This window comes from Myotis myotis, unplaced genomic scaffold (assembly GCF_014108235.1).
Source record: "Myotis myotis isolate mMyoMyo1 unplaced genomic scaffold, mMyoMyo1.p scaffold_m19_p_2, whole genome shotgun sequence".
NCBI lineage: Eukaryota > Metazoa > Chordata > Mammalia > Chiroptera > Vespertilionidae > Myotis > Myotis myotis.
The window spans coordinates 205,552,844-205,577,367 of NW_023416324.1; the positions used below are offsets into that span (position 1 = coordinate 205,552,844).

The 24,524-nt window shown below is 39.2% G+C and overlaps 1 protein-coding gene across 7 annotated transcripts in view; it reads right to left on the reverse strand.

The window, feature by feature from the left end:
- Positions 1-24,524, reverse strand: part of LOC118677629 (amyloid beta precursor protein) — a 222,347-nt gene that overhangs the window by 111,773 nt on the left and 86,050 nt on the right. For all 7 annotated transcript variants that reach the window (XM_036352843.1, XM_036352842.1, XM_036352840.1 and 4 more), the window contains exons 4-5: positions 6,851-6,963; positions 4,602-4,795 (exon numbers count right to left, since the gene is read on the reverse strand). In XM_036352843.1, the coding sequence (XP_036208736.1) occupies positions 4,602-4,795; positions 6,851-6,963 (307 nt within the window). The remainder of the gene's footprint in view (positions 1-4,601; positions 4,796-6,850; positions 6,964-24,524) is intronic.

The window sequence follows — 24,524 nt, forward strand, 5'->3', positions numbered from 1 at the left end:
AGGAGCACCCCCCGCCCCCAGTAGTGATAACTAATAATGTCTGCAGACATTTCCAAAGGTCTCTTGGGCAGCAGAATTGCCCCTAGTCTAGAACCATCGCTTTACACTGATGTTTATTTATTCATCTTTAAAATCACACGATGCCTGCCAAATGCTAATGGAGTTGAGCTAGTCTCATGACTATAACTTGAACTTCCTGAAATTTTGCCTACTGTTATTTTTAATAAAGAGCTCCAATTTGACACTAGGGAACAAAAAAATGCTTGCTGGGATAAATAAGAAAGCCACTCTAAGAATGGACTTTTATCCAAAAGCTCAAATGGAGATAAATCTTACTTTCATGTATGATTCCAATTTCATTTTATTCTATTTTATTTCACTCTTGGAAGCAATGAAGAGACATTCAAGAAGTAACTGTAGTAAAGGAGCTCAACAGTTGTAATACATATTCCAGAGGTCCCAGCATTTTTCAATGTTTCTAGCTTTAGAGACTCCTGATGCAATTTCACTTAATTATTGCTTGTCTGGAATGATATTCCTTAGTAGTTTTTGTTTTAAAGCCAAATTTGTTTAACCTCAAGTTACCAGTTATGTCTGTGTATGCATTTGATGGGAATGACAATTCAATTCAATTCAAATATTTGTTGAGCACTTACCTTTATACATTAAGCTACGTGGCTAGAAAGTTAGCCAAGTATCTTAATGTATAAAGTCACACAGATCCCATAACAAACGTAAACTCCTGATCAGCAGGATATACTATTAACTCTTGGAATACCATCAGGGTCCACTGGACACAATTTTACCTTTTGAGTTTCATTTTGAACAGTTTTATCTACCTGCAAGATTGACATTTCTGACTTTTCTACTCTATTAGAGAAATTTTACTTTTTAAAAGTCAAATAAAACTCTATCTTGTAATTACCATCTCAGGCCAATGGAACATGTTATATACTTCATTTTTCTATTTTTGTCATTCCACAAGAATTACTTCATGATTACTCATTAACTATTTCCACCTCTGCTAAAAAGGACCAAATCATGTAACAATGAAAGAATAAAGGAATTGCTGATGATGTAATAGAGGTTATCACAGTTTTATTACTGTGTTCCCAAAATATTGCATCATCTTTCAAAAAGGCATATAAGAAGCCTAGAGACTTTCATTGAATATAACAGAAAATCAAAGAAGTTCATTTTCCACATTGGCAAATAGGAGAAATTGACAGGGGATATTTCACAATTATTAGACAAATCAGGAGATGGATGAAATTGATCACATAAGCAAAACCTCAGACCATCAGTTTTTAGATGATGATATCCTAGATGGATTTTCTCAAGCTCAGGAGCTGAGCAATGCATTTCTTAGAACAAAGAGGAAATATAGTATTCTCATGCACTTGGTTATTCAACAGGAAGGAAGACATCATTCAATATTTTATGGAGCCCTCGCTGGTTTGGCTCAGTGGACAGAGTAAAGGCCTGCGGACTGAAGGGTCCCGGGTTCAATTCAGGCCAAGGGCACATGCCCGGGTTACAGGCTCAATCCCTAGTGGGGGGTGCAGGAGGCAGCCGATCAATGATTCTCTCTCATCATTGATGTTTCATCTCTCTCTCTCTCCCTCTCCCTTCCTCTCTGAAATCAATAAAAATATACAAATATATATATATATATACATATATATACACATATATCTTTTTTTTTTGGAAAAAATAGGAGCCAGCCATTGACAATATTCTTTCCTCTTTTATGATACTTGTGCAACACTTATATTTGTGAAACAAAATCTTTTTGGCACCATTCAGAAGTAGACAAATACCAAAGGCAGAAGTGTGTATAAAAAGTGATGAGAAGAACCAATGTAGATATAAAAATGATTGGGTTATGCTTCTAATAGGTTTCCAAATTTTTATAAATCCAAATTTGAAAAGTATTTTGCAACTGTGGACAGAAAATGGATGCTCTCACTTCAACAAAATTATAAACTCTTAAAGTTTTAAAAGTACTGATTTTTGTTTTTGTTTTTTTACAATTATCAAGTGAAAATGCAAGTGCGAGAAAAAGACTAAGAAATATGATGAGCCAGAACCAATTAGATATATTTGAAGTGTGGAATTAGATTTATAATATGGATCTATTCCGGGTCCATGCCTGGCAGGTGAATAGCAGTTGCATTAAAAAAAAAGTGCCCATTCCAGAAATTCCTACCTTAAAAATCTGAACATATATATATATACATATATATATAAATTTTAATTCAAATTAAAATATTTATGATATTAATTATTACTAAAATTTCTAAATGAAGTTATTTCTCACCATCCCTTCATTCCTATTTCTGTAAATCATTTGCAAAATATTTTTAATATATGAATAAAATAATAATAATATAAAGAGCCACTGTACCTAGAAAGTCATTGGTGCTGGGCTGGCTTTTCTGGCACAGAGATGGGCAAGAGGAACATCAGAACAAATTCAGGTAAATGGACCCAATGAACATTGTAGGGCAGCAGATTTCAACCTCTTTCATCTCATGGCACATATAAAATAATTATTAAAATTCCACAGCACATCAACAAAATATATTTTTTGCCGATTTGACAAAAAAAGGTATAATTTTGATTCATTCACACCCAGCTATTGTTGTGTTGGCTGTTGTCATTTTTAAATTTGAAAATCTAAAGGAAAAGAGGTCAGTGCCCCTGACTAAATAGTCAGGTATTGTATGTTTTAAAAATTCTCTCAGCACACCGCTATGTGGAAGGTGATAAGTCATCAAAGTAAGGATAATTAGGTACATCTAGTAACATTAAGATCCCAGATGATGTCACAGCATGAATAAGAAATGGAATTTACAGGTAGGGTTACACGACTTGATGCATCAGCCTTAGAAAACTCAGCAGCGATTATAAGAGAGAAATTATTTTTTCCCGGATAAAGAGGATTGAGAAAAGTATGTTCAGAAAATGCAAAGGGTATGAACAAGTCCAGGATATTAGAAGAAATATGTAAAAATGGTTATCTATTGAGACTCTTCATGTTAGAAATGATTTTTGAAAAGGAGGATAATGAACTAAAAACCTTGACTAGGGGTGTGGGGTGATTACGAGGGAAGGATACAATTCACTAGGACCTGATGAGTGTTTCAGGTTCAAGATCAGAAGGTCATGATCAGAGAGGAATGTCAAGGCTGGAAACCCCATGAGTATAGTATTTCTAAGAAATGGCAGTCTCCAAGGGATGACTGTGGAGTGGACAGCAGAAATGCAATATACATGACGGTGACTAGGAAGGAGCCGGCTAGCATTTCAACTGATTATCAACTTGGATGGTAATATAAGTAAAAGACACAAGTAGCTAGTGTAACTACATGGCCTAGTTTGTCTGGGTCCTTTAGTTTCTGACTGTGGTCCTAGTGTCAAATCTGGTTTGGATAATAAATTGTGTAGTTGCCTCAGTAGTAGGTAATGCAGTAAACTAAAAGGAGAAAAAACCCAACAGTGTTAAATAATAATACACTAGTGTCCTGCAGTTCGTTAACTGTATAAAGAGGACAGATACTGGTATAACCAGAGAGATGGATATCAAAGGTGCAATTGCTGAATGACAGTAATAAATAAGGGGGGCTTGGGGCCAGAACAAGAAGCCCTGTTGGGTCTTTTTCCAGGATGAGTAAGGGGTGCAAGGAAAGGAAGGGGCCACTGAGAGGGTTTCATAAGATGTTAGTGATGCTTTCAATTTGGTCAGTGATTTGGAAGAGGTGTAGGAGGAAAAGATCAAGACACTTTGATATCCATTCCCAACAAAAAGCAGGTTTTACAAGGCATAAAAAAATGTGCTAAATTAGAAAGAGGATCTGGTAAAAGTGTGTCACTCTCAAGATAAAGCAAAAAGACCCATTTTAGTCACAGAAGTCTTCGCATCGCTGAATATAGATATTTGCCTTTAATTAAAAATAAGAATTTGTAGGTTATGAGATTAAGATCCCAAAGAAAAAGTGATAAAAATGTATTTCTTAGCAATCAGGAAACCAAAGACAGTTAAAGAACTTTAGCAGACATTTATAAATGCTTCTGACTTCATTCACAAAGGAAAAGATGATAAAAGGCAAAAATACAAAACAACACACACACACACACACACACAGCCCTCACAAAAAGAAAAAACAACCCCCCCAAAAAAGACTAAACCTTTCTTAACAAAATTCAAATGTAGCTAGTGACTATAAAATAATCCCAAAGTACTATTTAAAATTTTTTCTAAATTACAGATCAAAGCAGAATGCCCTGCCACCCAACTCAGATTTCAATCCTTAGTAGCACTGCCAGTGACTTAAAATATCCATGGAATTTTGATCCCAACTTTTGAGATTAAAATAGTTAAAAGTGAGTCAATGCTGGTTGTTCAATTACATTAAAATGAAACAGTAGGCCATAAGCCTAATAGGACTTCATGATTAGAATTTTTCTATAAAAGCAAACTTTGACGGGAGTGGGTAGAAATCCTTTTAATGAGAAACAGGAAGATATATTGACAGAAGAAACAACTCTACGCTGGAGGTTTCAGCATCTGAGAGAGCCCAACACAAAGGCCAGCTCACCTGCCATCGGCGTAGTCTGCATCTGCTCCACCCCACCAGACATCTGAGTCATCCTCCTCGGCGTCGGCTGAATCGACATTGTCACTTTCCTCGGCCAGCGGGCAACATACAAACTCCACCCCTCGGAACTTGTCAATCCCGCAGGGCAGCAGCATGCCGTAGTCGTGCAGGTTGGTGCTCTTCTCACTGCAGGTCTAGGCAAGGGAAGGAGGAAAAAGAGAGATCAGTAGAGTAGAGGTTATTCTCTGTAAGAAAATGCAAATATAATAAGCGACACACAGATCCGCGAGAACCAATTTTCCAATGGAATGGATCATTTGCTTTTTGCTCAGGCTATCTTGGTACCTGTAATATTTAACTTGATCACTTACTTAATAAGGTTAACTTTTTGTGTTACAGAAAAGAAGAGGAACAATAGGAATGGAAACCAATTGGAAAATAAGGTGTAGAAGCCTGCACTGGGGAACACATGTAAGAGAATCAGTGCTTTCTGGCTTCATTTGTGCATCTAGATGTGACCACTCCTCCCCAGCCAGTGTGGCCGTCGATATATGAACCAGGAGGTCATGGTTGGATTCCAGGTCAGGACACATGCCCGGATTGCAGGCTTGATCCCCAGTAGGGGGTGTGCAGGAGGCAGCCGATCAATGATTCTCTCTCATCATTGATGTTTCTATCGCTCCCTCTTGCTTACTCTCTGAAATCAATAAATATATATTTAAAAAGGAAAGAGAAGTGACCGCTCCTTGTATACCCCCAATTCACTGCAATCTCTACTACGGATGAGTGTTTCACTCCCTTAAATCTATCTTATTCTAGAAATTCTAACTCTTGGCTCGCCTCCAGAATAACAATCCTGGGAAGAGAAGAAATTGTTCTCTGCAATAAAGCAGAAAATACAGTCATTAGACATTTCTCTTTCAGTATCTGCTTGCTTTCCTGGGATTTGCCAAAGTTGCACAAATCTAAATTAACATGAACCTTTGAAAGCATCCACTGCTAATGGAAGAAAGATTAATATTTCAACACATGTAGGAAGGTAAACAATGAAAACAGTAGAGTGCATTTTGACCTCGTAGGAATTAGAGTCATTTTTGTTTCTTAGCAACAGAAAAAAATTTTGTGAAAACTCAAGAAGAGATGAAAAATGAGGTTTGCAGATGGATAGCTGGGCTTTAAATTGTCTGGCTTGTTTTCTTCAGATCAACAAGCTGTAAAACACATTTTTATACACAGAAAATTTTGTTCTACGGTAAATGAAGACATATTTTATTAAAGGCAAAATTAATATGAAATCTTAGGTAGTGTTTTTTTTGCTCAACAGCTATAAGGTTGTGATCCAGCGGTTACATTGATGCAGATGGTGGTTTCTCAACCTCAGTACCAATGAAATTTTGCATCAGATAGTTCGTGGGTTGGGAGACTGTTTAGCAGACTCTCTGGCCTCTAGCCACCCAATACCAGTAGCACCACCAATTCTAATTGTGAGGACCAAAAATATCTCCAGACATTGGCACATGTTCCTGGGGAGGGATGGGGAGCAAAACTGACCACTGTGTTAGATGAAGGAACCTAATTCTAGGGGCCTGATAACATTTCTCGCACAAAAGCTATACTTACATTCTGAAGTTTTTCTAGTAAATTTATGTATCCAAAGAAAAGCACATTTTAAACGTAGTAATAGTAAAGAGTGGCATTGTATGCTAATTGTCTCACGTCTTTTATCAGTTTTGCCAAAAGCAGTGGTTAGCCAAAGCCAGGATTGGTGCCATGTACTTACCTACTATGGAAAAAAGAAGGTGGTAACGTCACCTGGTGAACACAAACCTGCACTGCTTCATTTAGGAACTGAATTCTAACTAGTTTTCATGTTGGTATTGGACAAGCTATTTCATGTCCCACTACAGCATACCCAATAAATAATTTAAAAAATGGGTAAATCATTAAAACTCTGTATGTGAAAAAGAAAACAATACGTAAACAAAAATAATTAGAAGAAGAGCTACATTTTAAGGTCTAGAGGGTATAAGATTATAAGTTCTAATTTATAAAAGGTGGCACCGATATACAATGAATCTAAAGAGGCCCTGTTTTTTTGACTCTTTACAAATAATCATGGATAAGGCTTATTTTTTAATAGTAAAAGAGAACTTATTTATCAACACAGCTGTTGCCTCGAAATACCACATCATTATCCATGTCCATAGGAAGTCTTCACTTTAAAAGAGAAAAAAAGGTCTGGCTGGTACCTCTTTGGCGACGGTGTGCCAGTGAAGGTGGGTCTCGCAGACGTCCATCCTCTCCTGGTGTAAGAATTTGCACTTGTCGGGGACGAGGAGCGCATCACTTACAAACTCGCCAACTGCAAGAAAGGGAAACAGTTTCATGTCACTCTGTCTGCATCACCGTGTTCTTATCTCAGGGATGGTGTCCAGGAGGGATGGGCTAACAGGAGTCAGAGAAGTTAATCAGCTTTTGGAAGGATGAAGCCATCAATCCAAGAAAGCTAGGACCTTAGCACGTTGAGCCCAGTGTCCTTAGCAGCCCAGTTCTTGGCCACATCAACCTTGGTGGTTAAAATACTTGTTTTAAGTAAAATACATGTTTTAAGTAAAATCTTTAAGAGGAATCTCTGAGTGCAAACTCAATCACAAAAGAGCTGCCATTCAACGGCAGCAAGGATAAAAAGTACAAATTGACATTTCCTAGGCAATCTTTTCAGCTGAATCAATCCAAGTCATTGCCCACCCCTCCTTCTTAGACACTTTAATCTCTGTGTAAATGAATAGAACATTCAGCATTTGTCTACTTCTTAAACAAACCAACAAAATCTGTGTATACACATTTGTATTATATATGTTTATATATGTAACCACACATATATACACATGGAGTTTAATTCAATTAAATTATAAAAACTACTTTGACTTTTGCTGTTTTTTTTAAAAAAATGTATATCATGCAAATTATTTTGAGCATTGCTGGTACTGCAGATATAAAGATACTACATGAAGTCCTACAAAAACTCACGTTCTTCTGAGGATGAACGTTGAATAATTACAATGTAATATGTGAATTGTGAGCTTAATTTTTATTTGTGTTATTCACTAGTGTATTTTTAGCTTTTATCAGAGATTCTGTACACAGTAGGCATTGAGTGTCTTGATGAATGAAGAGGTTAAATGCTGCAACAGAACTGAAGAAAAGTGCGGGGCCAGCATAGCGAACAATTCTGCTTGGGTGCACTGGGACACAGCTCAAAGTGGAAATAACACTAGAGACGAGTCTAAGTCAGCGGTTCTCAACCTGTGGGTCGCGACCCCTTTGGGGGTCGAACGACCCTTTCACAGGGGTCGCCCAAGGCCATTGGAAAACACATATATAATTACATATTGTTTTTGTGATTAATCACTGTGCTTTAATTATGTTCAATTTGTGACAATGAAATTGGGGGTCACCACAACATGAGGAACTATATTAAAGGGTCGTGGCATTAGGAAGGTTGAGAACCACTGGCCTAAGTGGATGAGTAGGAGTATGCCATAGAGAGAATGAATGGATGTTCCAAGATGTAAGGATAGTATCTGTCTTGTTTAACATTCTACTCCCAATCCCTGACCCAGTTCCAGCAAACATGACCACACTGGATGGGTGGGTAAATGGATGGATAGGTAGATCGATGGATGGATGGATGGATGGCAACTTTAGTGAAATGAAGACTGGACTAGTGTCGCGAGGCCATGAAAGCAGGGAGACCACGGAGCAGGGCACTTCAGGCAATGCCTTCAAGACCAGATTCCAACCAACGACTCCAAGTGAGCAAAGAATACAAGTTGTTCACATAGCAGCATAGAAAATAATTTTTTTCTTTCATAATATGCTACATGAAGTTTTCTGAAGTGCCACATACAAAGTGAATAAAGGCCCTAACAAGGAGTAGAAGAAACCTTTTCAGCTACTTCATATAGCAGGGTTCTTTAAAATTCTCTATCAGGGCATTTAAATTTTAGTCCCTTTTTGGCTCAAACATACAAGATGTCTCAAGCTATTTAAGTACTTACTTTAATAAATAATAGATAAAAATCTAAGCAAATCTTAGGGGATAAAGAACCTCTCATCTTATCATTCCTTAAATCTTTAGGACAGTGGACGAGGCCTGCAGCATGGGTGAATTACAGAGAATGTAAGAATTTAGGAGACACGGTGCACCCAAGGGCTGCAGGTGCTGCTTGGTGGGAAAAGAGCCCATGAGTCCTGGGCACCTATTCCATGGCAGTAGCTGAGGCTCCATGGGCATCATTGCATCTCAGCTGTGTGAACCTCTTATAATATAAATGACTAGTGTCCTGGTGCATGGATTCGTGCACATTGAAAGGAAATTAACTAGAAGAAATATTTTAATATCGCTATTTGCGTTTTGCTAATAAAAAGAAAATAGGATTCTACCGAGTCTCCTATCTACCTACTCCAGGACTTCTGTGAGGATCAAATGAGATGAGGCCCGGGAAAATGCTTCACAAACATTTAGTTAAACTGTGAAATGTTTGCACCTGGTTATAAAGCAAGTTGGGTTCCTGGGCTGAAGAAACTCCAAGGAGGTTAGTCGCTAGGGACAGGAAGCTGGGTGTTGCTATGTGATGTCATTACCCGGCACTCACAGCTACTGTTTCTGTTTCCAGGCTGGGCTGGGCTGTGGGCTGCATTTTACGCCATAGGGTCTTGGCAGCGTTGGCTGCAATTTGGTGGGGTGTCGCTCTGGGGTGGTGGCGGGGTCTGTGTCCCACTTGGGAGAAACTGAGTGTTGGTTTATTGGCACCAGGTCCGCGGTGCTGTTTAATTTTTAAATGGCCAATGCGGGTCATGGCAGCTCCTGCGCGGAGCATCTGCCCCCTGATGGTCACTGCGCATCATAGCTACCAGTCGGACGGTAGGACAGATACTTAGGCTTTTATATATATAGATAGGGGCAGAAATAGAATATTGGGCACCAGCTATTATTGTTAGAAATATTAATCATGCTCTGTTAACCGTGATTGTCTTGTTCTGATTAAAGACGGTACATTCTAACCTGGCTGGCAGTTGCACAAGGGACCTGGGAGCTCACCTGGAAATGCAGCCCATCCTCCTCATCAGGGAGCTGCCTATTATCATGGAAAGATGAATGACCTTATTGCAGAAACCAGAATCGGCAGCCCTTTGAAGACCCCCAGCCTTTGCACACCTGCAGGCCTTTGCAAATCTCAAGACCTGTGACCTGCCATTGGGCATATCTTTTGCCTACTTCCCCATGCAGTCTTTGTCCTTCTCCCCAATATGAGCAGCTGGCTTATGGAGAGAGGCAGAGCAGATTTTTGTGGATGACCTGCTGCTCTCCCACACTGCTGACGGTATTGGAATAAATGCTCATATATGATTCAACCCTATCTGCTTTATTGGCTCAAGTAGTGACAGGCAGCACGGACCCACTGATTGTCCTGTTACATAAACCCCACTTCCCAAGTGAGCGATGCCTGCCTTGTGTCTGGGGCACCACCCTCCGGAGATTATGACCAAGTGACCCATAGATAAACATCACCTAATAATGCAAGAGACATCACATTTTCCTTTTTTTTTTTTTTTTACATAGAAGACTATAAAATAACAACAACAACATAAAACAAAACACCTAAAACCCAGATGAGATGGAGAATACAAAATAAAAATCATTAAATCCAAAGCCAATACACCTTCCCCAGGTGGACTCTTCATGATTTCTCAGGACAGGCAATGAACTAAAGCTGTGAGCAAGAATCCTAGATGCCTGAGTTATCCAATTTTTAAGACCACAGGAAGCCAGAAATGACCGATGGCTTGAAGATGCTTTCCTGGTTTATTAGTTCTGGCCAGTCAACTGTATTGCCATATTTACAAATGTCTGAAATACTAAGTGATGTTTTTCTATTTTACAACTACTATAAAGATGACATGCCTGGCCCAAGGTTATTAAATCAGTCCATGAGTCAATCAGGAGCAGATATCAGATACACTTGACTTTGGCCTGACAGAGTTCTCATGGCAATAACAGGGTAACAGCTGCCGAAAACAATGTGCCTTTGTCTTGTTTTACTTGCCCTCGGGCCAATCTGTTGAGAACTGGCTTTCAATGCAAAGTCAAAGTCACAGGAAGATAATTACCTCAGTAAAATCTAATGTTCACCATAAGAGCATGTATTGCTTTAAGTTATGAAAGGATACTTGAATTTTTTAAATTTGCAAAATGACATTTCATTGAGTTTTGAAAATACACTCTTAGGTTTCTCATATTGTGCATAGCCAATAAATATATGCTCCCCCTGCCATGAGATTGTTCTTTTAAAGGATTAATATTGGTTATTTAATAAGCCCCAGGACTCCTGGCAAAACAGAAGACTCATTGTACTCTAACATTAAAGTAACACTTAGAATGAATCTGTGTTTTTACAGCCCTGCCTATATTACTTTCAAAATTGAAGAAACATACAGAATGTTACACATCAAATATTTCAAGCAATTAAAATGCAAAAAAATCTATTTTAAAAATGATAGTAAAGAGCCCTGGCTGGGAAGCTGAGTCAGTCAGAGTGTTGTCCCAGATACGCCAAGGTGGCAGGTTCCATCTTCGTTCAGGGCACATACAGGAAGCAACCAATGAGTGAGTGCATACAACAAATAGATGTCTCTCTCTCTCTCTCTCTCTCTCTCTCTCTCTCTCTCATCAACAAATAAAAAATTATAATTAAAAGTTAGTGGTAAAATTATAATGAACCTTTTCTCACAAACTGACTTAGTGTAACATGATTTGTTTTCTCTTTTAAAAATTCTAACAGAATCTATGATATGAGAGGAAATATACAGGAACTCTCTACTCTCCACTCAATTTTACTGTGAAACTAAAATTGCTCTGAAAGTAATTTTTAATGTAAAAAAATCTGACCGAATATACCTGGAATTTCCATGTAGAATTGTGCATACTTTTATTTTTTAAATGAACCTTCTGTTGATCTTACCTTTCAGTTTAAAAAAAAAAAAATTCTTAACAGAATTCAAGTAAAAGAAATGAAAATAAATATCATAATAAGAAATCATGCTCTGTTTATGCCAAACTTTAGAAAATTTGGCACCGCGTAGACAATATAATCCTAGTGGATAAATTCATCCAGGTACACTGTGAATATTTATTGATAACCATACAACCTGATTTCTTGTTTTAAAAATTCACAATTCAGGTTTCTCTCCCCCAACCCTAATGGATAGGAAATTTTCAAAGCTAATGAACAGGATCTCTGAGTTTGGCTTCCTTTTTGACTAAAAAGTCTTGGCAAAGTCAACAATGATTTCAAATTCAATTGGGCCGCCACAGCCTCAATCCAATGGTTCTTTGGTGGTTGTGAGAGGATAGTCTAGCTCAGTGATGGCGAACCTTTTGAGCTCAGCATGTCAGCATTTTGAAAAACCCTAACTTAACTCTGGTGCCGTGTCACATATAGAAATTTTTTGATATTTGCAACCATAGTAAAACAAAGACTTATATTTTTGATATTTATTTCATATATTTAAATGCCATTTAACCAAGAAAAATCAACCAAAAAAATGAGTTCGTGTGTCACCTCTGACACGCGTGTCATAGGTTCGCCATCACTGGGCTAGCTCATATTACATCTTTTTGCAGATGTGAGGAAAAGAGCCCAGGCCAAGTGGCTTGCCCATTGGGCCACACGGTGGTAGAACTGGCCTAAAAACCTGGATCTCCAGACTCTCCATCTGACAGTGACAACTCAACTCACTGTCATTTAAACTCTGGTCGAAATGGTTTATTTGGCAATTCCCTTTGGTTTTTTAAAAGTAGAGTCACTTTTAGAGTATAAAGTACTTTAATATTATAATACACAATGGGGTCAATTCAACAGTAAAACTAGACTTAAGTTAGCTCACAAACCATATAAGACAGTTGGGAATGCACTGCGCTCTCTGTAGACTAGAACACAGGATGAACGGTGGCTTACAAGACAGCATGGATTCTCTGTCCCACATTAGCAGTCTGGTGCTGAGGCTGGGGCTACTGCAGTACTCAATGATGCCCTCAGGACCAGGCTAGGCCTGTGTCTCTGTACTGCCACCATTAGCAAGTTGGCTTTTTTCCTCCTCATGTTCTGTGGTCACAAAATGACCACAGAAACTCAAGACATCATGTCCAAATTCCAGAAAGGAAGAAATACAACAATGTGAACATACTTAACACTACTGAACTGTACACTTTAAAAAAAATGGATAAGATGGTAAAATTTATGTCGTGTGTATTTTACCACAATTAAAAGACAAACCATCTAAAAAGTGTTTCAGAATGCAATAACCAGAAACTTAAAAATTAAAAAAAAACTTTCTATGATGAGCTATGACATAAATTTTACTGTATTACCCATTTTACAAGAATACAGTCCAGCCCAGCCTACGTGGCTCTGTGGTTGACAGTCGATCTCTGAACCAAGAGGTCATGGTTCGATTCCTGGTTGGCGGGCTAGATCCCCAGTATGGGGCCTGCAGGAGGCAGCCAACCAATGATTTTCTCTCATCATTAATGCTTCTATCTTTCTCTCCCTCTCCCTTCTCTCTGAAATCAATAAAAACATAATTTTTAAAAAGTGTAGTTCTGTAGTGTTAAGTACATTCACACTGTTGTGTAACCGTGCTCTTTTCATCTTGCAAAACTGCAACTCTAAACCCATGATCAAGCCCCCATTACCCTCTCCCCTAATCCTCTGACAACTGGCATTCCACTCTCTGTCCTTATACATGTGACCCATCTAAGCACTTCATGTGGTTTGTCCTTTTTAAAAATTAAAATCAAATCCTTCAAGCCTCTTTCCCATAAGCCTGGTGCCTTGTCCCATGGATTTGTCACATTGGCACCATCTCAAGGATTGAGTACCTTTGACCACAAGTTGCTCCTCTTTTGTCTTTTGCTTCTTTAATCATAGAAGATAGAAAACAGGGTAGAAAGAGTTCTGTATTTGAAGCCAGAGGAGAAAACAAGGCAATGAATGACTCAGGAGAATGTAGTGACTTCCATATATGAAAAGGTGAGGCTAACAATGCCTCCTTGCCAGAGAGGTTCAAATAGAATGAGGGACAAGAATAAAAATTAAAACCAAACACGATTTGGTTTCATTTTGAGAGGTCTTCCCTGCTAACACCCAGTTTTGCTAACTATCATTGCACGCAGTTCCATGAAAGATACAAAAGAACGAAGACACAGTCTTGCACCAAGAGAATACAGACCAGCACAACCCAATAGAAATATAATGTGGGCCACATAGGTAGTTTTACATTTCCAGTAGCCACATTAAAAAAGTAAAAAGAAGCGGGTAAAATTGTTTTTGTAATATACTTTATTTAACCCATTATATCCTAAATATTGTAACTTCAACACTCAATCGACGTAAAAAAGTATTATGGCCCAGCATGTCAAACTCACAGCCTGAGCAGGCGGCCTGCTGGCCGTCAATTTGACATGCTTGGTTCAACTCTCCAGTATCTGGTGTGTATTTTACACTTAAAGCACAGGCCAGTCTGGACTAGCACGTCTCAAGTGCTTACGTGGCTAGCAAGCAGCAGCACTGGGCAGTTCTAGTTTCGTGTCAAATTTTAGAGATCAGGAATATCTTTCAAGGAGTGATGAGTTGAATGTGGAGAGGCTGAGGCTGTGGGGGGACATCTGAACCCAAAGATACAGGCTTAAACAGAGAAAAAATTGTAAGCTCGAATACACTGAGAAGATTGTATCTACAGTTCTGCCTGCTATTAGAATAAATACCATACATTTCAATCATGGAGAGGACTACCACTAGAATTTAATATTACTGCCACTAAACCTATTTATCAGCAGGGCTGCCCTTCTTCTCTCATTTCTCTTTTGCAGTTCTCAGATTATATGTTGTATTTATACGTGTGCAATTAATGTGGATGCAGAAATGTAAGTAAGGTCTCTTTTACACCTAAACTTACCTATTGTTATTCTATATTTTGAGAGAAGAGCAGAAAGACAGAACTGTAGGGTTATCACCCTAAATTCTCCATTTTGACTCTGGAAAATACAAGTATCCTCACTGGCTGCTTTCTCCTAACACTTTCTTTCCTTCTGACTTATTAAAAAATTCATAGCTTGATAGATTTTAAAGATGAAATTAATTAGGGTTATATATGGGGCTTTTAAAAAGCCACATAATTGCTAACAAAATACCAATCAAGCTGATGCATAGTGAGGCAAGATAACCACCAGTTATTACCAAAACCCTAAATTATACGGAGAGGTAAAAATACACAGCATGCTTTTTCCACGTCCCAGATTCGGAAAGCTGTGTGAGGTAAGCTATAATCAAGACAGGAAGAGGCACTTTCCCACACCAACTTTACAAAAGAGTTTTCGACTTTCACTTTCAGGCTCCTGACTGTTCTTTCCAAACCATTACCATCTGACCTGGCTCCAACAATCTTCTCCAACGCTTCTTCAAGGTCAATAGCAACAAACACATTAGTCTCTTCTCAGACCTCACGTTCCCTGTCCGCTCTACTCTATTGCTTTCTTCCTTAAATTCAGTCTTCTCCTCTGACTTTCCAGCAACCAAGATAGCACTTGCTTCCCCATTCTCTCTCTCTCTCTCAAACTAGTCGTTCTTGCCCTCTCACTGACTCACCTTTTAATAATTTTGATTTTAAGTAAGACTGTCCTCTACTCTCTGATCTTACTTTCTCACTCAGAGATCTCCTCTGTGCCTAAGGATTTAATGACCAACTCTGCCTTCAATGTTGACCTTTCCGTTATTTCCATTCCCTTGCTGGACACCTGCTTAAGAAGGTATTGTTTTTAGCAAATGTGCTAGATTAAAATCAAGTGCCAACTGACCATCAAGTCCTGGAACTGTACCCCAAAAAACAATAAGCAACTCTTCACTGGGTCAAAATCTATCTTACGTGGAAGCAAGAGAAGGAAAAGAACCAACATTCAACACTTTGGGAGAGCCCAACCAAAATGGTGGCACTGCAGAACAGATTCTATTTGTATGGAAAACCCAGGTCCCCTAACGCTATGCTTCTATTTTCTCAATAAACATGTATCACTGATTCATGCCCCTACCCCCATAGGTTATAACTCTACTCCACTCAAACAATCCGTATTCCTGAGGTTGGACCTCAGATCACGTCACACGTAGAAATGTTCTGAAATTCTGAACTCTGGTAAACCACTTGTTGAGTGGACAGAAACCATTCCTTCTACTTCTCCCTTCCTTTTCATCTACAACTACTCATCGGGCCCTACGTCCCTGGACTCTTCATCACTCACTAAGGTTAGCAGAGCAGGTTCCACTGCCTGCATTCCATTCTCCAGCCCATCTGGTGTAGGACCCGTAGCACATACATTCGTCACCGGTGCTTACAACCAACTACCCTTCTTCCCTGCTCATGATGTCCAGCCAACCTCTCTCCCAATGCCGGCTGCCACACCGTGCTCCTGAGAGCTTATTACCTGTCCCTCTGGATTCTCTTGTGTCTAACCTAGACTTGAAATGTCTAGTTTTAGGAGACAGTGGCATTGCCTCCAAATGATCAGAGCGATAAATGTTTTATATTTCAGGGGTTTTCCAACTCAAAAAAAATTTCATATCCTAAAGATGCAAAACTACAAAGGGCAAAAAGGAAGTAGATACAGAGAGAATGAAGAAGAAAAAATAGTTATCATGGCATTTAACAAAAGAGTTAGACAGGAAATAAGTTTGGTAAGTATTTGAAATTTAGCACAACCTTTTACTGATATTAAAACATTGTTTTAATATCCACAGGCTTTGTTAAAATATGGAAGAAAAGATTAGAGTTCTGTCATTGTACCCTCAATACTACCTAGGGAGGAATGACACAATGTCTAAAAGAATAAGACATATAATAAATATACATTATTTGTTAAGCTCTTCGATAAAAATATGTTTCAAAATTCACCCGGCTCTACTTTGAGTTGTGTTTCAAAAACCATGTAATCTGTTCAAGGGGGGATGGATCCCAGCTAAGTTAGACCCTCTCCCTCTGTTCCCACTCCGCTGAGAACTTATAAATTGCCACTCGGATTTGTAAACAAGGCTTAATGTCATTATTGTAAATCAATTAGCCAGGGGTTATCACTCCTGAGAGAGCGGAAATAATTAAGTTTCTGGACTCCTAAGGAGGAGAATCTGGGGCAGGAAATTGCATTAAGGCTTCCAAAAGGCGTATCACAAATTATTTAGCAGAAAACCCGCCTGGAAAAGGTCTGATCCCACTTCTCGAATCCAGTGTCTTGTGATGGCATCTTGGTCTGGCCCAACTGAGCTATCTGTCTCTACCGGCTGCTGCTCACAAGTAAAAGCTAAAAAATGATTGTGAGTCTCCGCAGTAATGGAACAGGAAGCCCACATTATAACAAATACATAGGGGCTTGATAATAAGGGGTTACTGGAAATCTGTTTAAGGATAACTCAAAAAAAAAAAAAAACCCTTAGAAAATTTAAGGTCTGTTAAAAAATATGCACACCTCGGCTGGGGCTCAGTTGGTTGGAGCATTGTTCAGTACATCAAAGAGGTTGTGGGTTCGAACCCTGGTCAGGGCGAAAACAGGAGGCAACCAATTGATGTTTCTCTCTCACATCGATGTCTCTTGCTCTTGCTCTCCCTCTTTCTTTCTCTCTCTGTCTCTCCCCCCCCGCCCCATCCTCTCTAAAATCAATACCATCATAGATCCTTGGGTGAGATTTTTTTTTTTTGTAAAAAGCACAATTTAACACTACTGATCAGCATGTATTAAAAACTATTTCCATGTTGACAAAGTCCCCTGTGTCACACGGAGTAGAACACGGCTAATCTTGAACCCAGCAATTTTCTTTCCTCACTGCATCTTCAATCATGAATGTAAATGAAAATTTCTGCTCCCTTTGCTACTTTTCTGCTTGACTGGACTTTATAATGAAAACGTCTGTTCCTTTCCATCGGAGCACAAGTGTCATTCAAATTTTTACACACACAGGCAAAGAGTGAATGCGTTTGTTTAGATGCAAAATCATTTAAATGTGTCACTACAAGCCACTGCATATTTATGGATGTTGCAGTTTAAGATTCTCTTAAGCCATAAAGCCAAGGCGTCTAAAGAAGGTGCATTCAGGCTGCAAACATCTTCAGACTAGCTCTGGCCCTCGGCATACAGTCAGCCCCCCCCCTCCTTCAACCAGAAAGCCATGGCACTCTGCCAAAGCCCGGTCCATTACCAAAGTCTTCTGGGTCAACAATCCAGAGTCACTGAAAACCCCACCTTCCACTGACTGCTCCGGAGAGCAAATATTTTGAAGGGTAAGCATTCCAGGCACGCAGAAGCTGAGCGTTGAGATCAGACTCAATTGCTCCAGCCACTTCTCTCTTAATGCCCAACGAAATCAAACTCCATCTTAACTAGTCTTCCAAAGTGCAATCCTGTTGCACACAGAAGGCACACAAAGAGTGTTTAAGAAGGAAATCTCTCATTTCAGATTTAACATGTATAAATGAGGAAATTGTGTGATTAAGGCTTTTAATTACTGCACGGGGAGTAATCCTAGAGTAGCTCTCATTCCAAATAATACAGTTTCGGCCTTCCACTTAAAATGATTAGGATGACCTAAATCTGGATGAGGGGAGAATTATGTTTTGACCGGAAATGTTGAGGTTGGGGGAATACTGATGAAAGACTTCTGATTTGGGGTAAGACTATCTGCCTATCAGAATCTTCTAAGAAAAGTGTAAGTCATTTCTCACTTTCTGTCAAAACCAGACATTCCGATGATGCAATCAGGCTAACAGACCGTGAGGTCTCCATTATGTAAGCTGAAGGTGAGCTATTCCACGCTGTGATGAAGTGTTTACTCAAGGTTACCCACAAGGAAAGCATGTCTGCACGCTCCCAGCTAAAAGAAGTAAGAGGTGAGTTCCCTCTATGCCCTGGTACCCTGCCCCCTCATGCCATTACCTGATCCTTCTAGATGTTTCATTTTTGGTTGATGCTCCAACTGTCTGGATATCTCAAAGTCTTACCTTTTAGGTTGCCATAACAGGGTACTGGCTATTTATATAAGTCCTTAGAAAATGTGTATTTTGAAGACATATATGGGCCAAGAGGGCTGATCATTTGAAAGGCCAACTGTTGCACCAAGTATGTCTGTCTTTGATCAAAGTTCTCATGGGCAAATGAACATTCATCAACTTTAACAATTAAATAATAGGTACTATGTACGTTTTCTTGGACTTCGGAGAACTTGCGAAGACCGTCTTATCATTCTTCACTCATATAAGCAGCTGTTTAACTGACACTCCTACTTTAAGACAGCTCTCCATGTTTTGCTTTCAGATGATTTAAAATGATTCTTACACATCTCCTTACAGTGTAAGATGCTAATCCTAACACTGAGATCACATCTAAATAAAAATATATATTTTGCAAGAAATTTTATACTTAAGTTAAAGTATCTAAAAATGCTTTTCAAAGTCAAATTTTGAGAGAGATTATGCATATCCTCATTTCTTTTAAAAAATGTGGAAAATGCAAACATGAATATTAGTACTTCCTAGGGATTTAAGCTTGATTCATTTTATTCTTGCATTCTAGTTGTAGTTAACTGGCAGAAAAAGCAAAACAAAACAACAGCAAAAGCCCTGGTGGGAGGTGTATTTCTGTATCAATAGCAGGGTCTCTACATTAAGCCCATTTAAATCTAATTAACTCTTATGTATGGGAATCAGAGATCCAGGAGACCTTAATAAAAGCTTGAAAACAATCTTATCCTTTGCCTAATACAGTTTCTTATACCAAATGGCACAATAAACCAACAGAGGAAAATGGAATAGACATGTCCCATGCTCATGTGTCCTTTGTTTAAAATTCACCACTTATTGATAAGGAAACTGGTGCACATCTGAGATGAAATGTCCACGTGAGCTAAGAGCCAACACTGTACACTATTAGCTGAATCTGCACACTCTTACCCTTCAAAGTCAAGGCTAATTATCAGTACTCTGGGCCCATATCAAGTCTGATGGCCAGTAAATACTTGGAGGCCGGCCTGGGTAGAGTGACCATCAAGCCAGGCCTTTGGGAGACCACTGCACTGAGGTTTCCTTGAAAGTATGTGTATTGTGAGAAAATGAACATCCCAGGAGGACTCCTATAAAACACCAACCCTGAGGATTTCTTGAGTGGGTTGCAGAAAAAAGAGGGCCGCAGAAAGAGAGTCAGCAGAGAGAAAAACAGAAGCAACAGCCTAATTATGGTGTGGGGTGCAGGCAGTGATCAACAGGCTTAGATGCCACTGAGAGGGGGTAAAATGTGTGTGATGGATCTGACAACCTACAAGGCAGCAAAGAGCTCACTCACTGGAGTTGAAGGGATGGATGCCTGATAACTGCTGACTGTAGAAAGCTGGAGGTGACTACCAACCATATCAAGAAGCACAGCTGTGAATGGGTAGAGCAACAGTGGAAGTTAAAGATATGGGCTTGCCTTAGCTGGTTTGGCTCAGTGGATAGAGTGTCAGCCTGTGGACTGAAAGGTTCCCGGTTCGATTCCAGTCAAGGACACATGCCTGGGTTGCAGACTCAATTCCCAACAGGGGGCATGCAGGAGGCAGCCGATCAATGATTCTCTCTCATCATTGATGTTTCTCTCTCTCTCTCTCTCCCTCTCCCTTACTCTCTGAAATCAATAAAAATATATATATTTTTAAAAAAGATATGGGCTCAAGTGACTGATATGAGGGCCCAAGGGTCTCTGGTGAATAAGAAAATAAGAGGAGGCTAAAAATTACTGATACATGAAATGGAATAAAGGGTCTATGGACCAAAGGTCTTTATGAAGTCCAAGATCAGATACAATGAAGACACGGAACACACTGACGAAAATATGGGCATTGATTGATACCCATGATTTTAGACCCAATTCAGAATTTTGCCTCAAAATTTAAAATGAGAATAAAGGTGGCAAAATAAGCTCAAATTATTTAAATGGCAAGATACAGAATAATGTCTTGGCATACTGAACATGAGCCTATTACTGTATCTAAAATATGATTAGAGAATTTAAAATATCATAAGGCTTCCATTGACAATTAATGCTAAGTTTTTAATACTGTAGAAAGAGTCATATGACCTTCTCACAGGAATCCAGCAACACTGAGCTGATAAAAATATCATACAATAAAGAAGGGATCTTAAGTGACAGTCAAACCTTTAAGAAGCAAACAAGGCTATACCATATTCTGGCAAAGTAGTTAACACTGAGGGGAAGAGTTAGGGAACTCTAGCGGGGTAACATTCTTAAAAATGGTTTCTTTTGTAACAATCCTTGATCACTAGAATGAAAAGCTAAGAGTAATGAAACGATTATAAACTAATCTAATGATATGTTTTATCTCTACACACAGATGCCTCTGGTATACACTGGCTTTAAACTAGAAACATGTAGGATAGGTAGATCCTACTGCCTACACATAAGAGTTTAATGTATTTTTATTCAGATCCAAAGAACCCGAGTTTCTTCCTAATCTGAGATTCCTGGAACTTCTTGGTTGTTAAATAAGACCTGCCCTTCCTCAGTTGATCAATACTCGCATAAGTAAATGACAGTTACAGTAATTCCAGAGATTTTTTTTTAGGGCCGTGAAATGGCTGCTTTACATCCTTTGCCTTCCTAGTAGTTAGGCTATTCCTTCTTTTAACATCCCTTCCCTTTTACAATATTCAGCCAAGGCCTCCATTCATTCGTTCAATATGCACTTATTAAACACCCGCCATGTGCCATGACATGCCAAGCTCTGGGGATCGTTCAGTGAATAAAACAAAAGTCCCGTTTTCGTAGAGCTTCCGTTTAAGACACAAACAATTATTTCCACATGTACAGCCTCTGCAGGGATGCCTCCCAGTGCACAGCACCGTGTACCGTTATTCCCAACGCAGCTCTCTGATTAGTCTTTCCCCTCACCCGGCCCGCAGATCCACTAACTATAAACCTTTCTCCCAACCTATTATCCGCTTGTGGGTTTGCTATTAACATTCAAAGATGATGAGTACCTATATTGCCTGGTTACTGTAGTTTACGGAAATGTTACTCTAGAGTATAAACAGTGCTTTCTCTAATCTAATTGCACCATTTATTTCAAAAACTGACATCATGAAATAATTTAATCTGAGACACAGAATATACACCATAGCAAGGACCAAGGAAGTAGGTATGGATATCTTAAAGGTGATTATAGCATATTCCTGACATGTGCAAGATAAATAAAACCACGTTGAATGCTCAGGTATTTTTCTGGGCACCACATAAAAGAAATAACCAAGTGAATTTAATGTCCTTCTAAATAGAAAATGTGATTTTTATCCTATTCCAAACTTAAATAATGAACCATCTTGGTTCTATTCTAATTTTCCAACATTATATACCAAGACGACCAACACAAACCATTGTCCCTGGAATAGTCTTCAAATAGTCTGATTTAGATCTTTTCATTTTCTCTATCTATGTCTTAGAATCCATAGCATGCCTCACTTTCTTTCAAGAAGTTTCTACCATATGCTCCAGCTCACACTACTGTCTCCCTAACTCCTGTTCTTCAAGCAGTTCTACATCTTACACAAAAAGTTCATGTCGACTGGTGATAAAGTGGATTTTTAATTACGATTGGAAATTTAAGCAGATTTGCAGTTGGGGGAGACCTTCTGGGGAAGAGGAGTCCAGTTTTAATCATGTTGAGTTTGGGTCCCTGAACAAACACCTGTCACTAAATTATTAGAGAAGATAAGCATGTTTCCATAGTAACAATAATCACAACTACAAACAGTGAAGCTGTGCTCTGCATTCTGTAAAATATGTATGAAAGTAACTTTACACATGCATAATCATAAAGTATACCCTAGGAAAAGCTAATATCTTGTAAAGTCGATAGATACATAACACAGAAAAAGCTCAGTTGAGCTTTACCCAACTCAAAGTTAGCTCGCAAAATAAAAACACCTCTTTAGCCGCAATATGACTTACAACTTTTAACTTAAAATTTCTAGATTAAGAAAAAAATGCCTGGAACCCTTCAATTCAACTTATTCTGCCACAGGCGTACTTGATAAATTTCTCTGTAGCAAGAAGATGTGATAATATCATTCATGGCCATCTCATTTAGTTGTCTCTTCTGCTATATATCCCTACATTTCTAAAGTCTGTGTTTAAATGGCTCTCTCCATGATTTTTCCACTTTAAGTCTCCCTACAATGGAGAGTGAAATTTCACATCTGACCCCTTCCCTTCCCACGATCTGTCCAGTGCAGCTTCATCGCCTGCATGGCATTTGCATCATGGCTGTGCTGACTAGCCCATACATGATTATGCCAACATTGCTCAGACTTGGGCAAAGACGGTTTCTTTCTTTTTTTTTTTAACTTACACCTTTTTGTCATTTTTAACTTTTGGGTTTTCTTTTTTGAAAGCTAACGCATGCTTCATTTTACAGTTTGCTTCATTTGTGATGCATGTTAGGTTTGATCGAGCAATTGAATCAATACCTCTCCCCCGGGAGCTGGCTTTTCAGGCCATTTCACTATGGATGTTCCCTTTGCTGCGATCACATTCCCTTATCTCCCCTCCAGGTATGCACAAAGAAGTCACCACCTAGAAAAAGCCCGCCAAAAGTCCTTTAAAAGCCGCTGACTCCCGTCACTGGGTACTGGAGCCATCCAGGCTCAGCCACCTGGTGTGCAGATGATCGAATAAATTCATAAGCCCTCACCATTCTGGCCTCATGCGTTCCTCCTTCAGTGACGCATCTTTCCCGAACTCTGCACCCGAGCTCTAAAGCTCTAAGTGCAGCCAAGCCCCCCAAGTGATGCGTCAATGCCGTTTCCTTCCTGGTGACTGTCCTCCTGGGACCCTCCCCATCCTCCTCCAATCAGGCCTGGCAACAGCTGTGCATCCGTTTGGAGAGCAGCCAGGTTTCAAAGCTACAGCGTGAGACTCAATGACAGGGGGAAAAGCCTCCTGGGACACATCACCAGCAAGAGCTGAAATTTATCAAGGGGATTGCAAGAGAGGGAAGTTTTATGAAGCTACTCACTGACGGCTGTGATAAAAAAAAAGAGAGAGAGAGAGAGAGAGAGAGAGAGAGAGAGAGAGAGAGAGAGAGAGAAAGAAAGAAAGAAAGAAAAGAGAGAGATAAGAAAGAAAGAGCCGAAACCGGTTTGGCTCAGTGGATAGAGCGTCGGCCTGCGGACTGAAAGGTCCCAGGTTCGATTCCGGTCAAGGGCATGTACCTTGGTTGCGGGCAATCCCCAGTGGGGAGTGTGCAGGAGGCAGCTGGTCGATGTTTCTCTCTCATCGATGTTTCTAACTCTCTATCTCTCTCCTTTCCTCTCTGTAAAAACTCAATAAAATATATTTAAAAAAAAAAAAAAAAGAAAGAAAGAAAGAAAGAAAGAAAAGAGAGAGAGATAAGAAAGAAAGAAAGAAAGAAAGAAAGAAAGAAAGAAAGAAAGAAAGAAAGAAAGAAAAGAGAAGAGAAAACACCCAGAATTTATCCCTAGACCAGTGATGGCGAACCTATGACACACGTGTCACCTCTGACATGCGAACTCATTTTTTTGGTTGATTTTTCTTTGTTAAATGGCATTTAAATATACAAAATAAATATCAAAAATATGTCTTTGTTTTACTATGGTTGCAAAGATCAAAAAATTTCTATATGTGACACGGCACCAGAGTTAAGTTAGGGATTTTCAAAATGCTGACACGCTGAGGTCAAAAGGTTCGCCATCACTGCCCTAGACTCTACAGTAACACTAACATTGAGAACATTCTGTGTCAGGTACTAAAACTTGAAC